Source organism: Malaclemys terrapin, chromosome 6 (assembly GCF_027887155.1).
Source record: "Malaclemys terrapin pileata isolate rMalTer1 chromosome 6, rMalTer1.hap1, whole genome shotgun sequence".
Classification (NCBI taxonomy): Eukaryota; Metazoa; Chordata; order Testudines; family Emydidae; genus Malaclemys; species Malaclemys terrapin.
This window is the reverse complement of record NC_071510.1, coordinates 81,882,927-81,901,901: the sequence shown is the minus strand read 5'-3', so window position 1 is coordinate 81,901,901 and position 18,975 is coordinate 81,882,927. Positions and strand designations below refer to the sequence as shown.

The window sequence follows — 18,975 nt, the reverse complement described above, 5'->3', positions numbered from 1 at the left end:
AAAACTGGTTTGTGTGGTGACTTTTCAGATCATTTCTTATCTTGTCTGTCACAATTTGCCCATCCTAAATCCTGATCTTCTAACTGAAAATAGTGACCTTCTCCTATGACCTCTAAGTTGGACCTTTACTTTTCTTGCAGGCAATATCTAGCATTATGGTGTTTGAATTCATTGTTAGAGGAGAATATCGGTGCTGCTATCTGGGAAAGGTGCCAGCATCTTTTAAATGGGTGATTGTCAAACTTGTGCTCAGAAAGCTAGTTTTTGATATTGATGATCTCTACATGTATTGCCTAGTATCTAACCTTCCTCTGTTAGGGAAGGTTATTCAGAGCTTTTGGAGAAGCATTTTTTAAATTGCCTAATTTTTTCATTTATTTTTTCCTTGTCCCTTTTCAGTGTAGTTTAGTGACTGATGATCCAACTGGTGACTGGCAGAAACTGGCAAAGTTATCTAAGCTAAACCTAGCAGATTTCAACATCCTTTAGTACGAGACACTGAGCAGAAGGGGATAGGAAAGATTGGAACTAGTCAGATACAATCCTGTCTAGAAGTCTCTGAGGTGCCGGTAGGGAACCACACATCTGCTCTGATGGCATGTGTGGCATCACAGAGTTTATGTATCACCCTTCTTAAGCACTGTGGCCCAGATCCTCAAAGGTAGCGTTGCAACGACTAACCCATAGGCATCCTGCTGTCCAATGGAATCCTTGGGCCCTGACCTAGGTGCCCAGGCCCCTCATACAATGCATGGGGAGACTTAGGTGTTTAAGAAAGGAATCCTCAGAATCCAGCAGGCTGATCAGGGAGCCACCTAAGCTAGCCAGGAGTGAAATGCTGGGGAGAGAGAAGACTGGCATCTGACTTAGTGAACCTGACTGAATCTATTCATCCTATTTGTATGCATGTATCCTTTCTGTATTCGAAGTTATGAACATTGGCTGTGTACTGGTTTGGTTTTCAGTAGCCTTAGTAAGGCATTTGGGGAGCTTCTTTAGAAAGGAATTTGCAAGTTAAGTGCCCAGTCAAGAAACACTTAATGGACAATGGATCTTGGAAGGCTCCAATTCACATAAAATATCTACTTGAGGATGTTCAAGGTAGCATGTGAACCATGGCTGCTACCTGTAAGTTCTGAGTCATGCATGGACATGTGACTTGTCCATGTGACTCCAAAACTCCATCTTGTAGCTGGAATTCCACACAGGGGGAGGGAGTATTGTCCACCCACAAGAGTCTATTTAACCCCTGGGAGACCTCTCCATTTTGTCTTCAGCTGGCTCAAGAGATAGCCGCTCCACCACCAAAAGATACCTGAAAGAAACCTGAACAAAGGACAGTAACTACAGAGCTGTGAGTGATTACTGGACCCAGACTAGAAGGAGACTAGTCTGTAAAAGGAAGCTTTCTGGAATACCTCTGAGGTTTTATCTGTATTCAGTTTTCTTACTGTATTAGGCATAGACTTGCGTGTTCTATTTTATTTTGCTTGGTAATTCACTTTGTTCTGTCTGTTACTACTTGGAACCACTTAAATCCCACTTTCTGTATTTAATATCACTTTTTATTTATTATTTAACCCAGAGTATGTATTAATACCTGGGGGTGGGGTGGGAGTAACCAGCCATGCATATCTCGCTATCAGCGCTATAGAGGGCGAACAATTTGAGTTTACCCTGCATAAGCTTTATACAGGGTAAAACGGATTTATTTGGGCTTTGGCCCCATTGGAAGTTGGGCATCTGAGTGTCAGAGACAGGAACCCTTCTTAAGCTGCTTTCAGTAAAGCCTGCAGTTTGTGGGACGTGGTTCAGACCTGGGTCTGTGTTTGTAGCCAGCAAGCATGTCTGGCACAACCAGGCAGGGTTCTGGAGTCCCAAGCTGGCAGGGAAGGCAGTGGCAGAAGTAGTCTTGGCACATCAAAGTTGGCAGCCCCAAGGGGGTTTCTGTGATCCAACCTGTCACTGGTACTAACAGCATTTTATAAACTAACAAATAAAATTACCTGACAATATTCATAATGCAAAAAATTATACTGATGCTACAGATTTTTGAAGTCCCTGATATTCTATATGCTAGCCATTCAGGAGAATAAAAGGTATGTTGGACTGTATGAAGTTTAATTAGGAAACATTAAACTTACTCCAAGATAATTAAGACTAAAGCAGACTGTTACGAACTTCAAAAAGATCTTACAAAACAAAGTGATTGGGCAACAAAATGGCAGGTGAAATTTAATGTGGATAAATGTAAAGTAACACACATTGGAAAAAATAATCCCAACTATACATACAATATGATGGGGGCTAATTTAGCTACAACAAGTCTGGAAAAAGATCTTGGAGTCATCGTGGATAGTTCTCTGAAAATGTCCACGCAGTGTGCAGAGGCGGTCAAAAAAGCAAACAGAATGTTAGGAATCATTAAAAAGGGGATAGAGAATAAGACTGAGAATATATTATTGCCCTTATATAAATCGATGGTACGCCCACATCTCGAATACTGCATACAGATGTGGTCTCCTCATCTCAAAAAAGATATACTGGCACTAGAAAAGGTTCAGAAAAGGGCAACTAAAATGATTAAAGGTTTGGAATGGGTCCCATATGAGGAGAGATTAAAGAGGCTAGGACTTTTCAGCTTGGAAAAGAGGAGACTAAGGGGGGATAAGATAGAGGTGTATAAAATCATGAGTGATGTGGAGAAAGTGGATAAGGAAAAGTTATTTACTTATTCTCATAATACAAGAACTAGGGGTCATCAAATGAAATTAATAGGCAGCAGGTTTAAAACAAATACAAGGAAGTTCTTCTTCACGCAGCGCACAGTCAACCTGTGGAACTCCTTATGTGAGGAGGTTGTGAAGGTTAGGACTATAATAGAATTTAAAAGAGAACTGGATAAATTCATGGTGGTTAAGTCCATTAATGGCTGTTAGCCAGGATGGGTAAGGAATGGTGTCCCTAGCCTCTGTTTGTCAGAGGATGGAGATGGATGGTAGGAGAGAGATCACTTGATCATTGCCTGTTAGGTCCACTCCCTCTGGGGCATTGGCCACTGTCGGTAGACAGGATACTGGGCTAGATGGACCTTTGGTCTGACCCGGTACGGCCGTTCTTATGTTCTTATGTACTAATATTACTACTGCCATTTACTACTACCTAGTGTAAGCTTTTCTGAGGCACCAATCACAGTATTGATTGACAAATTATCAGGTCCATCCAACTCTGGCTCACTATGAAAACCATTAAATCCTGAAAGATGCATTGAAAAATAAGCCTCTGAGTGACTGAGTGCAGTAAATATGATTCTCAGGCTTATAAAATAGCTTAATATAATCTTGTTCATGATGTTGGTGCGAAGCATTTTCTTTTGCTTAGAATAGGTTTATTTATCTGTTCTATCATTAAAATAATGTTGTTTCAACTTTTCTGGCAAAGGTAAGTATTTTTCATGGCACAGCCTTACAAGTACCCCATTTAAGACCTTTATTATAATTAAAAATGTGGACCGGCTATAGCAACGGATACCTTTTTATGGCTCTGTGCTTCCCAGTAGGAAACATTCTTTGTGGATTAGAAAAGTTGTAATTTCACTTTCCAGTGTAGTAAAGGTGAATTTGTATGAAACGTGACAAGGGTCAGAGGAAAGAAAACAAGGGTTACAAAATAGACTGCAAATTAGTTTTGTGCTTAGTATGTTTTTTTCCAATCTACAGAACCCAGCAGCCTCCCTTGAGGCAGAACTGTACAGCGCAGCTTGGTTATACTTGAATGCAGTCAGTAACAGTGCAAACATTTTTATTTTATCAGCTTCCCAGATAAACAACACTCAGTGCATGCTAATAAGCTCATGTAGCATGGATAACTAAATGGATATAATTTTAGTTTTATGTAATGACCTGACATTTTTCGAAGACCGATGGCTGGAAACCCAAACTAATGTACCCACATGCTACATTGAGATGAAAGAACCAGATGAGCAGGGCCGGCTCCAGGGTTTTGGCCGCCCCAAGCAGCCAAAACAAAACAAACAAACAAAGCCGCGATCGCGATCACGATCTGCGTCGGCAATTCGGCGGGAGGTCCTTCACTCCCAGGCGGAGTGAGGGACCGTCTGCCAAATTGCCGCCGAATACCTGGACTTGCCGCCCATCTCCGGAGTGGCCGCCCCAAGCACCTGCTTGAGAAGCTGGTGCCTGGAGCTGGCCCTGCAGATGAGAACAGTACTATTACAATTGCAGCCTAGTTAGACACAGGAGTGGCAGTGTGAAAGCCTAGATTATAATACCATCTCTGGGACTGACTTGTTGAGTGGTTTGGGGTAAATCACTCTCAGCCAAATTTTCCAAAAGGGGCTCCAGTTTTGGGAGCCCATCTCTGAACAACAGGGCCAAAATGTTTCAAAGTGTCTACTGAGTTTGGGGTCCTCAATTTTTTGGTGCCCAACTTGAGATATCTCTGACAACAATTTCAAGAGCAGCCTCTACTTTTGGGTGCTTTCATCTATAGGTCTGCAATATCAGATACCTTAAGGTATCTCAGATTGGGCACCTAAAAATGGAGTCACTCTAAATCGAAGGCCCTAGGGCCTGATTTTCAGAGGTGCTTGATACTGAGATAAATTGGAGCTTCACGTGCTCTGGACTTTTGAAAAACAAGGGTGAATTTCTGCACTGCACCCCTAAGAGATGGGGTGGTGGGGGAGAGTGCACATTGCAGCCTTCCCAATCCTGGGCTTTTCCTCAGCCCACAGTGTAATTTAAGTAGCCCCAGGATCCTTGTTTAAGATATGGCATTTTCCCCAGCTGATTATGAGTCACAGCATAGCCTGGAAGTTCCTTGCTGCTATGTGTTGTGGCCCCACCATTACATGCCCCTCCTGCCCTCAGCCCCATGCCTGATATGCGCCTCTCCTCCCCCCCTCCCCTCCCCAAAAAAGCCCCACCAGGATTTGCAAGGTGTTCTTGGAAAGTGGCTTTATGGCTGTCTTCCAGGGTCTGTGCAAGGGGAATCTCTCCTGACCGGATTGGGGGTGTTTAAACTCCCTCTGTCACTCTAGCCTTCTATCAGGTGTAAAAGTGTCATAGATTGGGCACCCAAAAACTGCAGAATACTTTTGAAAAATTGCACCAAAAAACCCTAGAACTGAGAACAAAACTTCCAAAAGCTTTATATGTAAAGCACTGTGTGTGTATTTAAGAAATGGACTTAAATTGCAGCCAGGGTGGTTTAGGTTGGACATTAGTAAAAGCTTCCTACCTGTCAGGGTAGTTAAGCACTAGAATAAATTGTCTAGGTAGGTTCTGGAATCACCATCACTGGAGATTTTTAAGAGCAGGTTAGACAAATACATGTCAGGGATGGTGTAGATAATACTTTGTCTTGCCATGAGTGCTAGGAACTGGCCTAGAAGACCTCTTGAGGTCTTTTTCAGTCCTACGATTCTGTGATTCTATGGTGTGTGTGTGTGTGTGTGTGTGTGTGTACATAAACATGGCCTAATACACATTTTATTGAATGCTGCGGTGGCCTTTTCTTTGACTTCAGTGGGAGATGGATCAGACACTGCATACACAAGTGCGCCAAACCTTTTGGATTGCTTCTGGTGTTTGGAAACCAGTATTATGAAATACTGGTGGGCTTGTATCAATGCGTGGCTGCATGCATCTGGAAAACCAGACTTATCAGACAACCTGCACAGATGTGGCAGTGAATTTCAAGTGAATTTCAGCTTCAAAAATACAAATGTTGACTAGAGCTTAAAGAATAGGTCTTTTGGCTCAGTTGGTAAAAGGAACAGTTTGGATATATTTTGCCTCATAGAGGGCATCAGTGATACAGATAGGCAGGTCACTGCATGATAAGTTGGGCGAACATGATGGGAATGTTGATATGTATGAGAACACTAATCTTTTACAGAGTTTCACTGGTACAAATTCACCCACCTAACCCATTCCTGACACAAAGGTATAGTAAGTGGGTTTACTGGGGATTTAAGCAGAAGATGGTTGGGATGGAATTCACCCTTGTAATCTGCAGGCAGAGGGCAACTTGACAGCCCCTCTGTAACGGTTAGGGGCTGTGGAGTTGCCCTCTCCTAGGTGGCAGTTTGTGGCTATCATTTTCCATAACAGTGGACTGACTGGCCACTCATCCATTCATCTCCTCCTAATCCCCAAATATCCCATTCATGCTATCCTATGCAAAACTGGCATGGGGCCAGCTGTGGCGAACTGAAGAACTGCAGAATACACCACGAACCTGCCAGAAACCCACCAACACCATGCACAGTGGCTATGTTGGGGGCTGTTCACAATTCCCAATATAATGGTGAACTTCATTCATGGAAATTAGGAAGATTAATGTGGTCACCTGCCATGATTCTGTTGGTTTTTTCAAATTTTAACATTGTCACTATAATTTTTGAAAAGATATATCACCACAAGTTGCGAACAATTCTTTAGTTTGTTTGCTCCCACCTTCTGCTCCTCCTTTGTCTGTGATTTTTTTTTGAGTGGTTATTGATGGTTTATTTTATTGTGGGTTAAAAGTAAAAATACCTGAAATCTGGAGCACTAACTCATGAATTCACAGTAACATTAAGCTAAGTGAAAAACCTAGTCAATGTCTCCTTAAGTCCGATGAGAAGAAATGAGTTCAGGTTCTCTTGGGACTGATTGACTGAATTTGAATCTCAACTCTGTTCCTTTCACAAACTTGATTTGATATCCCAATTGTGAAGGAGGTCTGAAGAAAAATATCTAACTAGGAGGCAAAGTGTTTCATTTTTAAGTCTGGACAATTGTGTATGAATTAGTCTTTTGCTGTAAGGATTAGCTGAAGAATAACAAAAAAAAACACTTTATTTGATAAGTTGCTAGCTATGGTTTTGTGTGGTTTTGTTAGATTTATTAAATGGACCCATCAGATAGTCGTTGAGCACATCACAAAAATAAAAACAATACAATAATTCATTGGCCAGTGTCATCATAAGTAAACTTCCAAAGAACAATTAAGCTATACAAATACCCACTTCCATGCCAAAGCTTGAGGAAATAGATGAGCCTTGCACCTTATCCTGAAGATTTAGAGACTCAGACTCTCTCAGATCAAAGAGGGAGGAAACAAATACCATACTCGAGGAGTCTGTACTGATGATTCTCTTCCTTCAATGCTCAGGTGTTGAGGTCTGGGCACAGATACACAATATGAAAAATACTGTGTCCAATATTACTATGCAGGGTTTATTTTCCCAAAATTTAAAGACCAAGGATTATCTTAAGGTGCAAAGTAAGGAAGGGTGAATTTGGTGTGAAAGATCATTAGTAACAGAACTATGGGGGTTTAAAAGGAACCTTTCAGATTATCCTGATGTTAGAAGAAACCTCACAATATGTGGCACGCGCACACACACAAAGTTTTAATACCAGTTATGTTTTGTCAGTTCAACATTACCTTTAGAATGGATGACTGTTCCATACAATTCTGTTAAAAGGGGGACTATTTATTTGTTTCTCTGTTTGTGGCTGAGTTAGGGCCCTAATAAATTTGAGATCTGGCATCTCCTCACACAATAAAATCCATCATCTGAATTGAATTGCTCTGCAATGGCCTTGCTTGACTTCAGTAAGTATTGCTGGGGAAAAATGCTAACAAATGTGCAAGACCCATGAGTCTGATCCAGGAGCATAAAACTTTCTTCAGGATGATTTAATTTTAGTTATAGTCAATAAATCTCTTTATTATTGGTAGTCTGTGTGTTCAAAGTATGGAGTGGATAAAGTAAATGGCAGCCTTATCAGTTTTAATGCCAGCGACTCGAGCTTATTGACTAAGGTAATCGAGTTTCCAATTCTAGCCACTGCCCTATCAGCAGAGCTTCTTGAATTTGTCAGGAGCTTTTATCTCTGGTGGTTTGTGGAGGTGATGGTGGTGGAAAGAAATAAATGATTCACCGCTAGAGGCTTCCAAACATAGGTACAATTTCTCATTTGTTGCCTGTTGGGATGTCACTCAATGCAACCTGTCAGTGTCAATGTAAGTAGACTAGTGTGGATGGTGTGGCTCTACTGCCCAGCCCATAAAGTCTAAGATGGTTTCATCAAGACACTGGTTTAAATAAATTGTTAGAAAATAATGTATTGTTAATCTTAAACTAGCATGTTAGTTATGTTAGGTATTTGCCCTCTTCTCTTTTGGTAAACATGTTTCTTTTTTTTTTAAAGCTGAATTAGGTTAGTCATCCAAATACCGCCAGGACAGTTCTGAACAAAGCAGAGTGTCTTTTCAGCTCACACAGTTTTACAAGCAGCCTCAGCGGGGCTATATCAGCACTGCTCCATAGAAGACAGTGGAGCTACAGCTGCGAATCTGGCCCAGTATTTTAAATGAATACAGATTGGTTCCTGACCTTGGAAATCTTTACGTGGCTGCATTTTTAAATTAACAATTCTTTGCGCTCACTAAAGGCACATTGTTTCTTCTTTTGGTTATAACTTACATCGGTTCTTTTTTGGCCATGTCTATACCTGTGACAACTTTCTATTTACTCTGCCAGAGTAAGTGCTTTCATACTCTTAATCTTTTATTTTTCTCATTGTCTTCTCTGGGAAAGAAAAGAAGGGCCAGTCAATAAAAAGAAATCATCATATTGAAAAGAGTGTGATTTAATTGTCATTCATGGGCATTAAAATTCAGATACATTATGAAATACAAGATAATAACACAGCACATGAATTCATTCTTATGATGAAGGTTTTATATCCTCAAGAACAGAAAATAGCACAGATTTTTAACAGGTCTTAAGCATCCTCTTCAGATATGATCCAAGCACCTAGCAAACATATTCAAAAGTTAAGGCTGTTTTCTAACTTTGACATTATAAAAGTGAAATGGAGCTACATCTGTAGCTGTAAAAAATAAATATAATTCTTGTCTATTCATTTATACCCATTTCACACATAATTGGATGCTTTTCTCTTTAAAACTGCTTACAGTGTAGTTAATTTCTGCTTCATACTTTTGTGCTCCCAGCAAACTATCCCATTAACGTTATCTGTTATAATGATAAATAGATATAATTATATCTCTGGTGAGCTAAGACTAGCCTTATTCAATTAGAATACTTCTGAGAAAGCCATCAGGCCTTTCTTTAAATAATATAATAAACTTTGCACACAGACCTTCACAATGCTGTGGGTCTGAGTTTGATTCCTGACCACGAATATATTCTGTGGGGTTTCACAGGTGTAAATGAACGGTAGAATTTGGCCAACGGTGATCACATTACAGCTCATTGTCGTTCCAGGGTCCCAATTCCTCTGTGCTATGACTCCTTTGTGCTGCAAAACTTGAGGATCTGTCCACCTAGCTATTTCCTTATTGTAGGGGGAATATCTGGTTGGCATAGAACCAGCTTAGCCACCAGCTGCATCATAGCGCCTTATGTACAGAGCCTGGCCATGGATGTATGTGCTGCTGCATTCTGGCTGTCAAAAAGGCTGCTTGGGTAGTGGGGCACAAACTAGAATAGCCCTGAATCTAACTTATGGTGGAGGCTGGCTAGCTTCAGAATCAGGGAGCTGCAAAGGTGTTATAAAGCTGACTTGCCCAACTTGGGTGTGGATCCAAATGCATCTTGGCCTGACCTAAGGATCTAGACTTGGATGTTCACATTTCTGCAGTTAGAAACCTTGGCCAGATTCTCTTTCTCCAAAATAAGAAATCTGTGGGAAAGGGCTCTGGAAAAAGAGGTTGCTGAGATGACTTCAGCAGAAAGCTGTCTGGTGAGTTGTCTCCCTATGAAAGAGTCATGCACATCCCCCAAATGTGAAGGATCACGCAGGAGGACAGGGTCACTTTTATGAAGGTTCTGTGGCTTTACATTACTCCAAGTGGACTAACAATTTGCTTGGGAACTGGAACCATGTTAAGAGTGACTTCCTCTGGCTTTTGCTGCCCTCAGGACTATTGAGGGGACTGTGCAGAAAAGATACGGCCACGTTTTCTATGGTATACTTTCCATGGGTTGGAAGGGGGATGATCTGCATCCCTTTGGCCTTACTCCGGTCCCTGTCCTGCCCACACCTTTCCCGGCCCAACCATTCTCCAACTCCTTCCCCTGGATGTACCTCAGACCCTTCAGAAAAGTCTTTGCAGAGAGAGAGAGAGAGAGAGAAAGAGAAATAGTGGTGAGGAGGGGTGAGGATGTGTGTGAGGTGTGTATGCGGGGGGAGGGGAAGGGATACTTTGAAAGTAACTGAGCCCTCCTTCTGAAGGGAAAGGAATTGAGAGTGTGTGGCTACAGGGAGGTATGCTTTGGCCTTTTAATTGTGCATATGTTATAATCACTTATGATTACATTGTGCTTGAGTTGCCAGAAACCCTGGCTCTTGTGGAAGTAAATATTATTATAGTTTTCTTTTCAATGACATTGTTTCACCTGGAAAGTATGAGCCAATATCCATATTTCACAAAGGTCTCACCAGGAAGGAATTTTGCCTTCTGCACTTGTTGGGAATGGCAACATGTTCACCAATTCAATATCTTTCTACTACAATCCTGCCATGCATTTAAAATGGAACCACAATCATTTCAGGAATCATAGATTTATTTACTCATATCTGTGGGGGAAAAAATCTACACAAAAACATTCATGAAAGCATACCAGCTGTGTTGTACTGGGATAATACCACTATATTTCATTTAGCTATGGAAACTGTAAAACTTCATTTAATACAAATATTGGTCCTCTGAAATCTTCATAGTCAGAAAACATGGTGTAGGAAAATAGACTTCTACATTTGCTTTGTTTTTAGTAGCGATACTAATACGGGTGGGAATTTCAAAGTTGTCTAACGGATTTGCAGAGGTCAAGATTTTCAACAGTGACTAGTAATTTTGGGTGGCCCAATTTTTGGGTGCCCAACTTGAAATACCTTTAAGGTCTGATTTTCAGAAAGTGTTGAGCCACCCACTCTTTGAAAACTAGGCTGCTTTCAGGTCTCTGAAGTTGGGCACCCAGAATTGAAGCATTCAAAAATCAATAGTCACTCTTGAAAATCTTGGCCTCCGATATCAAATTCAGAGGAACTGGGTATTAATTTAATGAGAATTGGTGCCCAAGCCCCTCAGGAAACTCCATGCACTGTGCATAGTGCTTTCTTTCTGTGATACTGGAGGACAAAGATAAATGTCTCCCATGCAGCCTCTGCAGATTGTGGTGAAATTGCTAACAATTTCTAGAGTTTTCCATTAATCTTAACAATGATCAATTCCACCTGGTTTTAGGATTGACCACATTTACTATTTTTCTTTAATGGATTTAGAAACAGTAATATTTGTATTGGGATATAAATTGGGCGTAAGTATGCATACAAACAGGAAATATGGTGGGGTTGTTTTGTTTTTTATCTTTGCTTGTTGGGACTAGATTTTTCTTTCTCATTGTAGAGACTGTATTGATTTGTAATGTGTTTTTCCAAATGTTTCTTTCATGATGTGTAAATAACAGAGAAATATTTGTTGTTTTTATAAAGACAATAACATTTTAAAGGCTAACATAAAATCAAGCTGCTAAATTTTACAATTTGTCTGTCCAGCAGTTCATCTATACAACTGCCCTGAGTAGATGCTAAATGCTGCTTAGCAAATGGCCTTTAGAGTTTAAAAATAACTCAGTAAAGCTACTCAAAGGTAATACAACACTTCTCAGGCATCTTCAGTTTGAATTAAGAAGAAAGTAGGGTTCACTCATTAGTTAATTATTCACCCACTCATCAATGTGTTACACACAATAAAAACCACAATTGAAATGTTCAGGAGATCTAGTTGTGCTTTTTGCTATGCATTGGCTCATGTATGAGCTTATTTTTCTGAAAGGCAAGATTTTAAATGGTAAAACAAGTCCTATTTTGTGGACTGTTTGAGTTGCTGTTTTCATCAAACTGTATATATTGTCCCCCTGTGAAAATATTTTTGTGTTTTTTTTTTTTTTTTTTATTTTGCAAAACCTCACTGAACCCGTTAAGAAAAAATTACCGTATTTCAAAACTGCAGATCTAATTTTATTTTTGTAGTGAATCTCAAAATGGTACAAATGTGTAAAATTTGTGCTTGTAAAAGCTTCTGCTTTGAGTAGCCTTACAGTCCTTAATTTAGTCCTAGCAATTGTCAAGCTATTGCATGCCCCATTCATGAAAAATATATTTCGTTGGGATGGTGTGGCTTAAAGAGTTTGGCTCTAAAGCTTCCTTACCTAGAGCTTTCATTCAATTATATTAATTTAAAATATCTGTTGAATTAACAAAACAAAACCAAATTAAAGGGTTGGACTTATGAAAATGACTCTTTACAGTAAGTAAAAAAGGTTTATCACAGTTTTGGTAACTTGCATGAGTTCGTATTGAAAAGAAATCTTTCACATGTTCTTAATGAATTTAAAATTGTTGTGCTCTAGGTACTTTCAGTTGTACACCCTGAAACAGTAGACACCATATAGCTTGTGTTTTTTATCTGGGAAGCCTACAAAGCGCACTGCTGCTTCATCAGGACTGCAGCGTCTTCTTGGCCTGGAGATTGGGTAGCGGACGCTGCCATCAGCCAACCAGCCGGCATCACAGCGATCATAACCTAGAAGTTTCCAGGCAGCAAATATCTGGCCTACTTTAGCAATCTGGGATCCATCCTTGAGGCAGGCCTGCACAGCTTCATCATAGGTCAACTTGGTTGGGTGTATTAGGTAGTAAAAACGGCCTAATGGAAAGAGAGAAGGTAAGTTGTCAGCCACATGAAATGATTAAGAAATTCTATAAAAATAGTCTTCACTATAAAATCATACAAAAATGTAGAATATCAACAATCTGTTTGTTCTAGTGCTGGGAACTTGATTCAAACCCACTTCATTCTTTCAAAATTGGGACTTAATAGACTCAAATACATTAAGTTCACATTCTGGTTAGGGGGAATCTGAAGGAACAGAGCAGGGGGAGGAAGATGGACATTTTCTGTTGAACCCTTTCCCCCCCAAACCCTTCCCCCCCACCCACCCAATCTATAGGTTATCCATGTATGCCAACTTGGCATTAGAGTGAGAAGAGAGTGGAAGTTCTGTGCTGTGCTAGATACATTTCTATTCCTCCTGCAAAGCACAGGGAGAAAATGTGGAGGAAAAGGTATGTGCGCATGGGTGGAAGTTCAGGAATTCAAAGTAGGCCCCCAGTCCTGCAACTGGATTCATACAAGCAAACCTATGTGTATACCCACATAGGACTACTGAAGTCCCAGAAAATAGTTAGCGGCTTATACATTTCAGACTATACAAGATTCATACATCTCTAGTTTATTCATGGGGATGAAACATTAGTTCAGTGCTTACATTATGATGGTTTTGCAATCTACATTGCAAATTAAATTAAACCCATCATGATGTTCCATTTTCTTGTCACAAACAGATTGATATGTTTAGATCTGACCTGTGATCGTATTGAGGTAAAGGTGACTAGGCCTAACAGATGCAGTTTTATTAATTTATTACAGAAAGAACCATTCCTTGATATGGCAGACTCAATGTTCCTGATGAAGTAGAAGCACCATTTCAAGTCTTGCTGTAAGAAGGCTGAAATAGTGCACAACTTCAGAGAAGCAAAGTTTGAGCTTGTAAGGAAAACTTATGACAGGCAGGTTTTTGGTCTACTACAACAGTCAAAAACATTTATCGTTTCTTTTTAGGCTTCACAGGGTATGTTCTCACCATAGAATGCTGTAACACTGATAGCGCTCTGAGGAAAACTGTCTCTGTCTAAGGTAATACAAATATATGTCACTAGTAAACTAAGGGGGGAATCTCTTTTGTTAAGTTGTAAGCAACAACAATATAAACATTAATTTCATCCATCAAGGAAAGGTATCACTTAAATTAATTGTATTCCTTTTATTCAATATCTTCAGGATTATTTATCATTATTGGACTGACAGTTAAGAAACTGCTAGGTGGAACTGCAGTCAGCTGATAGGCTAACAATTCCCAAATAAGCATGGCAGGCTTTCAAACTGACGCATTGCCTGTGGACAATTTATATAAGAAATGAGGTAATTTTTGTATGGGGCCCTCTTGTTTTAATTCCAGAAGGAAATATTATGTTTCCTTATTAAAGAATATGCCAGATTATTGTTGTTTTTCCCTCCTTGTGAGAACTATCTCTGCCCCCTTTCAAATGACTTTCTCAGGGGAAAGGATCTGTCCCTTTGGCGTCAACTACCCAAAAGGGCTTATTGCCTAATTAAGGAGTGCCAGATTGAATGGAATATATGTGGAAATTGGGAATAGCTCCATTTTTAGGCTTGCACCTTTTTATATTAGGACTTGTTTATATCAGAGCACAAATCCTAACAAAGCAAAAACTTTTGTGGCCTGTTGAGTCACTAACAGAACTTTTCCTTTGTTTCATTTTTGTTTTCACAGATCTGTTGTAATTCACTGAGAGGTATCGCTAAGAACTTTCCAAATGGCATTTCAATAGAAGAGTAATGGTGATATTGGGTAATATATCTATTTAGAAAAGCACATGCTTTCTTACATTTCAATGCAGTTGAAACCATTTTATAATATTTGCTAACGTAGAAGGTTTCTATGACTGGATACAGACTCTTCATACTCTGTCAAAGGTAGTTTGCTGTAGAGTGAATGGGCTTTCAGATTTGCCCGATGGGCTGCAAATCCCAGTTTATTAGCAGCTAGTCAAGCCATGTGTCAATGGAAAGGTAATTTCCCATGGATTTGCCATAAGGTTGTGCACTTGACCCATGGCCTCCGTAATATCAGCACTCTTAATATGCCCATTCCTTAAATAGGCCATTGCTAATAGTAAATGTTGTGCATAAAAAGTTCATCTGTATCCAGACTATTTTGTTAAATTAAAAAATAACCAATAAACTCTGTGCACATCTGCTAGCCCCCTTGAGAAGAGGATTTCCAGGCAGTAAATAAAACATTGTTAAACTTTACAATGTGTACAGACAATATGTGAACAGCTACTTCAATTTGGTGTAATCTCATCCCCAAATATCAAGAGGATGTAAGTGTGAAGTTGATGCCTGACCGTTCTTTGGCTAGAACAACATTTTCTCTTTCTAATATGTAATCCATCACGATGTGGTAGTAGAAACTTTCACCTTGCACTTGTGGAAAAAGCTGAGAACTTGTCTGTTAATTCCTTATTTTCCTCTTCCTTCACTCCCATTTTTTTGTTTGCTGTGCAATAGACATGAAATGCACACTAACAAAGAGGTACTACAGAAGGCCCTCTGAACCTGGAGTTTAAGTGGTACAGAGAGGTGTTTGGGGGTGCAGGGGAATTCATTGGTGTAGAGGCTCTTGAATAGATCCTGAGCAATGGGGAAAACTTTGCCTTCTGATAGCTGTGAAACCACTTGTCTGTAGAATTCCTTCACGTCATACTGACAATCCTGGTCATTGATCCTTACAGTCTTCTGAGTGTAACCTCTTGCACGTTTCTTTGTTATACTTTTCCAATGGCAACCAGAGACCTTTTGTTTGCTCCAACTGCTTTAAAATGAGTAGGATTCTGCTATAAGTAAAGTTGGTGGGGAGGAGGGAATGGAAGACATAATGGAGTATACAGACCAGTGGAAAAAAAGGTTGCCAATTTTAATTGGTCATATTCTTGGAAGTTTCATCACGTGACATAATATTTAATTCCTGGAGACTCCAGGACAATTCTGCAGGGTTGGCAAACCTGTGTATAAGGTTCTTGCCTGGAGTAATTGAATAACTGAAGGCTAAAGCCAGATTGTTTTTGTCACTACACCACAGACATGTAATAAGTGATTTAGGAAATTAAAAAAAAAAAAAAAAAAAACCCTCTCATAGTACTGCCAACCATAAGAGATCAAAAATCATGTTACTGCCTCAAAATCGTATGATTTTAAAAAAAGACTAAAAACATGTTTTTAGTCTATCTTTTGACTTTTTAACTCCTCTACTCTTCTGCCCATGCATGTCACCTTGATCGATCGGTGCCTCCTGCTGCCTCCACAGTGTCCAGAACCTGAGGAGACATTCCAAAGGAGCAGGAAGCGTTGCTGCTGGGCTCTGTACCTAGCAGCAGCTTTTCCCTGAATTCCCCCTCCAGTGCAACCCTGCTCCCACATGGATGGCAGGGCTGGTCTACGTCCTTCACCTTGAGGCATTCACAGATAGCACATATGACACGTTATAAAAACCACCCTAAAACTGCTAGTCAAGATAAAATCACACGTTGGCAATACTGCCTTTACTGTGACCCAACCCAACTAATCACATCATTGTGTGTTTGTGGAAAAGTAAACTGTTCTCCAGTGTCAGATGGCAATTTGACAGTAAAACATGGGAGTTTTACATATTCTTGGATGTATCCCAAAGGCTGCTGGCATTCGCACAATGTGTAGAGCCCATCATCTGCTCAAGTTAAGACTCAAGTTCAGAACGTCTTAATAGCCACGGTGAATTGTTGATCAAAGCCACTATTCTTCAGCGTTGTTAAAAGCCTCAGAAGTGAAACGCTTCCTCACTCATTAAATGGGATAGTTACTTATTAGGTTTGGCATCTATTTTGCCCTATGTTGGGGAACTACAGTAACTTGACTTTATTCTGCCACTTTAGAAAAGGGACGTTCCTTCAAAGGTCCTCATTGCACCAGCTTTCAGCAGCGAGGCTGGTGATTAGCAAACTCCATTCCATAGGCTAATTAATTCACTTGACTTTTTGAATCTAGTTTATTTTTAATATTATTGTTGTATTTTCTCATTTTCTTTGGTCTCTCACTCAGAGGAACAATGACTCATTACTTCGTGTCCTATTTTCCTGCAAGGGTAAAATGAGCAATACAAATATATAACCCAGAAAAGGTTTATGCATTGTGCATTTCTTTCATTAAATGGAAGATGGTGGCTTAACGTGTGATGTTTGTGGCCTCCAACATTGATATGACTGGCTTGCTGCTACACTGAATAAATTAAATGAGATTTTTTGTAAAAGTGCATTTTGTAACTTAACACAAGAGATTTGTGATTTTACTCTGTTAGAACAAATTTAAAAAATCAATTATATGGTGCTGTTCAGTATGCAAAGCATGTAACAAAATGCATATTAATGAGCAGAACGAGTAAAGCAAACCCCACTCAGACTTCATCTATATTTTGTGGAGGAAACTAGTACTAACCCTCTGTACCTAGCAGCAACTAGGTACTCAGCAACTCAAGTTGCTTTCCAGTATAAAGAATACATGTGACTTTTTTTTCTGTTTTTTTGAGAAGCATTAAAACCATAATTATTTGCAGCAGGCCTTTAATTATTTGCAACCTGTTAATCTATATTTTCTTTTGTCTTATCAAATTCTGTTCAAGTTTAATTGATTTTCAAAATATTAAAAATCACCATTTTCCTCCTCACATCCATCCCTGAGTCGCGGGGAGGAAAAAAAAAAAAAAAAAGGCCGCGTTTGGTGGCAGCTCCACCGCACAGCTTTCTTCTTCGGCGGCGGGTCTTTCCCTCTGAGAGGGACTGAGGGACCTGCCGCCAAAGAGCCCAACTTGCTGCCCCTTCCCCTTGGCTGCCCCAAGCACTTGCTTGCTGAGCTGGTGGCTGGAGCCGGCCCTGACTGTCAAATCACTGAATGTTCTAAAGGCCCGGGCATGAAGTAGCAGATACTGCACAGGGAATTTCCAGAAAAACTGTAATAGGAGTAAAGGAGATTGCTGGGCTGAGTTTCACCCAACCCTCCACCTCTTAGACCTACACTGGAACCAACACAAGGGTCCAGCATCCCATTCAAACCACTCAAACTAATCTAGTACTTAGACTAGAAAGGACTTTTACTATCCAGCAGTGTTCAAACTGGGTCAGAACTCCAAAGTGGATCATGACCCTATTTTAATGGGGTTGATGGGGCTGGCATTAGACTTGCTGAAGCCAAAGCCTGAGTCCCACCTCCCAGATACGAAGACGAGGGCTTCAGGCTTCGGTGGCAGGGCTCAGGGTTACCGGCCACTGGTCTGGGTCTGAAAGGCTTTGGCCTCCCCTCACCTGGGATGTTGGGGCTCGGGCAGGCTCAGACTTTAGTCCCACCTCCTGGTGTCATGTGGTAATTTTTGTTGTCAGAACAGGGTTGCAGTGTAATGAAATTTGAGAAACCCTGATTGGCAATAACTACTCTAGCTAAGGTTGCAGAATAGTTTCCATCCTAATCCTCATTTTCAGTAGCTCGTAACTTTCTAAAACATACCCTGAAAGAAAAAAATTTCAGCCCCGAAGATGTAGCTGCTCAAAAGTAACTTTTTCACTGGGGCATCTGAGTAAAAACAGTTTAGCTGTTTTTAGTACAAGGACCAAGAAGAAAACATATTTCACTTTGTGAACTTTTATTAACATCTGGAACAGCTGGAGGTTGAAAGTGGAAAGAGGTATAACTCTCTCTGATATAAATTAGTTTTGATTTTTGCCTCTAATAACCACTTACTACAGCATGCACACTGCATTTTCCATGTTTCTTGCAAGACTGCTAAATTTAAAAAAAGGTGCAATGTGCACATGTTTGACTAATTTAACTAGGTAGTAAAAAGTATAGGGTCTGGGTCCAATTAAAGTTGCAGGGACACACAGACATCAGGAAATGCCAAGATTACAAGTGCAATTTTAATGCTGCTCCCCTGTGCAAATTTCCAATAGTTTTTTTTAGTAGAAAGAAATTAATTGTAAACATACAAGAATGAAAAATACGTGTATTTAGGGAGGCAGAAAAATTATATATTGTATGCGATCATGTTACCTAGCTACATACATATATACGACCTGTAGTATCTGAGCACCTAATTAAAGACTGTTGTAATGTATATGTAAAAAGGAGCAGAGGTAAAGTTTTTGTGCACATCTTTAACTTTGGTATTTCTTGACCGTTGAGGGCTAACCATACAGC

The 18,975-nt window shown here is 40.1% G+C and overlaps 1 protein-coding gene across 6 annotated transcripts in view; it reads right to left on the bottom strand.

Annotated features, from left to right (window-relative positions):
• Positions 1-8,651: 8,651 nt before the first annotated feature.
• Positions 8,652-18,975, bottom strand: part of HAPLN1 (hyaluronan and proteoglycan link protein 1) — a 92,899-nt gene continuing 82,575 nt past the window's right edge. For all 6 annotated transcript variants that reach the window (XM_054033166.1, XM_054033165.1, XM_054033167.1 and 3 more), the window contains one exon: positions 8,652-12,756. In XM_054033166.1, the coding sequence (XP_053889141.1) occupies positions 12,467-12,756 (290 nt within the window). In that variant the 3' untranslated portion in view covers positions 8,652-12,466. The remainder of the gene's footprint in view (positions 12,757-18,975) is intronic.